The 5,000-nt window shown below is 42.3% G+C and overlaps 1 protein-coding gene across 1 annotated transcript in view; it reads left to right on the top strand.

Moving 5' to 3' along the window:
• Window positions 1–5,000, top strand: part of LOC121874823 — a 217,745-nt gene that overhangs the window by 145,767 nt on the left and 66,978 nt on the right. The window contains exon 5 of the mRNA XM_042379108.1: window positions 651–857. Coding sequence (XP_042235042.1) covers window positions 651–857 — 207 coding nt within the window. The remainder of the gene's footprint in view (window positions 1–650; window positions 858–5,000) is intronic.

The following is a 5,000-nucleotide window of genomic DNA, read 5'->3' on the forward strand; positions in this document are numbered from 1 at the left end:
ACTGTACTGCTCAGTGACCCGCCCTAAAATTTATGGCACTTCTGTAATTTGTTCTAAAATATGTTCCAGTAATGACAATGTTAGTGAGAATTATATAAGTGATGAGGTTGATTTTGATTATAATGAAAACCTTTATGATGATAATAATAATAATAATAATAATAATTACGATAAAACAATACACGCACTCACACAGACACAGACACACACACACACACACACACACACACACACACACACACACACACACACACACACACACACACACACACACACACACACACACACACACTGAATAATATTAATATACTCAGTTCAATTAATTATTCACCATTTATTCATATCAGTGTATTATCAAACATTCACAACCCACAGAATATAAATATTATGAGTTATGTAAATGACCAACGGTGATGGTAAAGTAATGTGCTTTAGTTGCTAATGACTAACACCTTAATACAACTTTACCTGAAATAGTTTTTTATCAATTTAAGTAGACGTGTGTGTAATTGGTGTGAAATTGGCTGTCGTGAAATTGACAAATATGTAAAATTATGTATCCTTCTCTTTATATAAAAGCAACACTAAGTAACATTTAATTTTATTTATTTTTATTAATCGCTAACATACTTTTTTTCTTTATATTATAGCATGTGAGTTAATGAAGGAGAACACCCTGAGACGAGCCCGGGACCTGGGAGTGGACCTAAGCAACGTACTTACCCCGGATTGTGGACAGGCTGGCAGTTTCGCGCCAATTCAGTGTGATGGTCTGAGGTGTTTCTGCGTCGACGAACACACTGGCTATGAGTTACCCGGCACACGAGCCCGTAGCATCGAGATGGTCAACTGCTCAGGTAAGTCTCCTAATTGATTATAATTAATAACTATACAGGTTTAGAAAGGTAATTAAACACAAATATTAATAGAATCCTAGAATTTCAATAAATTAACCATTGAATGTGAGTATTTTATCGACATTTAAGTTTATATAAAAAACACAAGTAGGTTACCGGATAATTTTTATTTTGGTTGGGTTATGATGGTCAAATTTAGTGTCTTAATTTACATCTGATAGAAAGGGTTTCACATATACATTTTCCGATACCAGTGTTATGCGTCTCTTGGTCTTACTCACACACACACACACACACACACACACACACACACACACACACACAAACACACACACACACACACATAAAGTTAAAGGCTTGGATGAACACTTATACTAGACAAACACACCATCACGTAAGCTTGAGTGAACGCACAAACAAACACACACACGTTTCAACACACACACACACACACATACGCACGAACACACACACACACACTCTCGGGGCATATTTTATTTATCTAACTTCTCTTCTATTCACTTATTGTTTTATCGCATTTCGTGTACTTGGAGTGAGGCACTTCAAAATCACTTCGCTACACTTCTTTCTCGACAAATTTGTTCTTAAAAATTTACATATTTTGCATGGTTCATGGGATCACCTGAAGATTAGACACCCCAGCTTATTTTACTTGGATATTATGCACTACAGCTTATTTTACATGAAGGTTAGGTACCCCAGCTTACTTCACTTGATGATTAGACACCCCAACTTATTTCACCTGATGATTAAACACCCTAACGGTAAGCTAATTTGACCTAAAATAACTCAAATATGACGTAACCAAATCTAACATAATATAACCCGATCTACGGTGTCAAATTATCAGGTGAAATAAACTGAAGAGCCTAATCATCAGGTAAAATAAGCTGTTGTACCTGATCATCAGGTAAAATAAGCTGAGGTGCCTTATCATCAGGTAAAATAAGCTGTTGTCCTAATCAAGTAAAATAAGCCGTTGTGACTAATCATCAGGTGAAATAAGCCGTTGTGTCTAATCAACCAGGTAAATTAAGCTGGGATGCCTCAGGTGCTCAAATTTCTATTCTCTATGTTATTCAGTATCACAGTAACATCAAACCTGCAGGCTGGTAGGTAGTGAAATCTTATGGGTGATATCCGTAGAGTTTTTGACGGCTCTATGGTGACGGTCTCGTAGTGAAATCTTATGGGTGATGTCCGTAGAGTTTTGACGACGTTGTGGTGACGGTCTCGTAGTGAAATCTTATGGGTGACGTCCGTAGAGTTTTTGACGACTTTGTGGTGACAGTCTCGTAGTGAAATCTTATGGGTGATATCCGTAGAGTTTTTGACGACTTTGTGGTGACAGTCTCGTCTTGTGTGAAACTCATGGGTGATGTCCGCAGAGGCTTTTGGATGACGTTGTGGTGACGGTCTCGTAGTGAAATCTTATGGGTGACGTCCGTAGAGTTTTTGACGACTTTGTGGTGACAGTCTCGTAGTGAAATCTTATGGGTGATATCCGTAGAGTTTTTGACGACTTTGTGGTGACAGTCTCGTGGCCGCTACAGGGATATTTATTTTATCTTGAATTGTAGACTGAGAGTTAACCCTTGACTTACGCTCAGCAACACAATTCAATTTGTTGGGTAAGTTAGGTTTGGTTTGGTTTTGTTTGGTTTGGTTTTGTTTGGTTTGGTTAGGTTAGGTCTCTATCGTTATCCCAACCCTCTCCCTCTCCTCTTCCCACTTCACCTCCCATTCTCCCTCCCCCACTTCACCTCCCTCCTCTCCCTCCTACTTCACCTCCCATTCTCCTTCCCCCACTTCACCTCCCACTCTCCCTCCCACTTCACCTCCCACTGCCAGCGCCCAGGAATGAATTATTAATCGTAGTCACATGGCCACCAGCGCTAGTTTTCCTACCCCCTCTGATCGTCTCCTCAAGGGAATGTCGCTCTTCCTGCCCGCTTCCTGAGATTATGCGGCGGTCTTGGATAATCTTAGAGCCTTAGGTAATCTCAGGACCTGTCTTAAGTAACCCTGGGACCTTTGGTAATCTCAGGGCTGGCCTTAAATAACCCTGGGACCTTTGGTAATCTCAGGGCCGGCCTTTGGTAATTTCAGAGTCTTAGAAAATCTTATATCTTTAGATAAACCCAGGGCCATCAATATGAAGATATGTCCAGTTTATTCTCCCTTAGGATACTCAAATATGCTGGGCTGAAGTAGACGATATACTCAGATATACTGGATCATTCGACCTTAGTATATCCATATATGCTGGATGAGAGTAAACTGTGAGCTACATATGTGTAGTATATCAAGTAATTGGTATATCCACATAACAGAGAGAGAGAGAGAGAGAGAGAGAGAGAGAGAGAGAGAGAGATTCATAATGTAATGGTAAAATAAAAATCTATAATAAGACATTAATACCTTAATCTCTACGTTAATATATCGACCATAAATCCGGCTCCTGTAACGGGGATTACTGGCTACAAATAAAGGATTTCCAACACTCTCCCGGTCACCTCTCCACCCCGAAGAAGAGGAGAGTGATGTGAGAGGTGGAGGAGGAGAAGAGTGGTGTAGAGAAAGAGGAGGGGGAGAAGAGAGGTGACGTGGGAGAGAGAAAGCGTTGTGAAAGGTCAAAATTATGAGGCTGTGTGAGAGAGGAATTGAGAGTAGAGAGAAAGAAGAGGAAGGGGTGGAAGAGGAGAATGAGTCTGTGTAAGAGAATGAAGGAGGAAGAGAGAAAGTGATACAGAAAAAGGTAAGGAGAAATTTAGAGAGATAGAGAGAAAAATGTGGTGACGAGACAGACAGACAGACAGACAGACAAAGAAAAGGAAACGATGAGAGAGACAGAGAGAGAGAGAGAGAGAGGGGCGACGAGATGGAAAAAGAGAGAACAAAAGTGAGACACAAAAGTTTTATGAGGAAACAGCCGGAGGAATGGTTGAAGGAGAGAGAGAGAGAGAGAGAGAGAGAGAGAGAGAGATAAAATGTATGTAGGAAGGGAGAAATGAGGAGAACGAAAGGAGAAGCAGCAAGTGAGAGGCAGTGAGGCGGAAGAAAGACACATACACACAGACACATACAGACAGACAGACACTGTGTACACCCCCGTCCCACCACACTGCCCTCAAGCTCTTATGGTGTAGGGAGAATACTTTGTGAACGTTGAGAAGTGGGGAGGTACAGGGGGGAGGGGTAGTGGAGGGGAGGGGCAGTGGAGGAGGGGTAGTGGAGGGGAGGGGGCAGTGGAGGGGAGGTAGGAAGGAGGGGGTAGGGGAACTTGAGCTTTGAAAGGATGAGAAAGCGGAGGGTGGGGGTGGAGGAGAAGTGGGGGAAAAAGGAGAGGACTGAGAAGGGAAGGAGGATGGGGCAGGAGAAGAGAAAGCGGAGGTAGGGGTAGAGGGAAGGAAGGCAGGAGGAGGAAGGGAAAAGAGAGACAGGTGGGAGAAAAGAGGGAAGAGGGGAGGGATTGTATGATGGTAGGGACAGGTGTTTCAAATACTATATTTATATTAAGATCAACCTCACCTTCCCTCACCTCCTTCTACACCACACTATGTGGGCGAGGTATCATGGGGGTTGTGTTGTGTTGTGTCGGCGACCTGTGGTGTAATGGTCAGCATGCCCGTCTCGCAAGCGAGCGGACCAGGTTCGACCCCCGGGCAGGGTGAAAGTATGGGCAAGTTTCTTTACGTCATTTGTCTTGTCTACCCAGCAGTAATTGGGAACCTAGATGTTAATCGATATGCGGATCGTGTTCCGGGGTAATGGTTAGCCAGTGCAGTTGGCGAGTTGTCCGGTCTTCTCGGACTATTCCCTGACACTATGTCATGCAGCTCGTTAACTTAGTGTGTGGTTGTTGTCGCGGCGACAGCTTCTACATAACAATTCACGAAGACAACCAATATGTTGTGTTGTCCTTTGTTGCCTGGTGTTACGTTACGTTTCGTTATGCACAAAAAAATGAATGCTACGAATTTAATGATCAGCCTTACGTTCATATATATATTTCTTTCCATTAAAAAAATTTCCTTTCCTGCAAATTTATTTTCTTTATCGCGTTCTTATTCACGTATAATTATTTAAACACAAGCGCCTATAATGACTCTGGTGGCGACA

The sequence above is a fragment of the Homarus americanus genome, unplaced genomic scaffold (genome assembly GCF_018991925.1).
Source record: "Homarus americanus isolate GMGI-L3 unplaced genomic scaffold, GMGI_Hamer_2.0 scaffold56009, whole genome shotgun sequence".
Classification (NCBI taxonomy): domain Eukaryota; kingdom Metazoa; phylum Arthropoda; class Malacostraca; order Decapoda; family Nephropidae; genus Homarus; species Homarus americanus.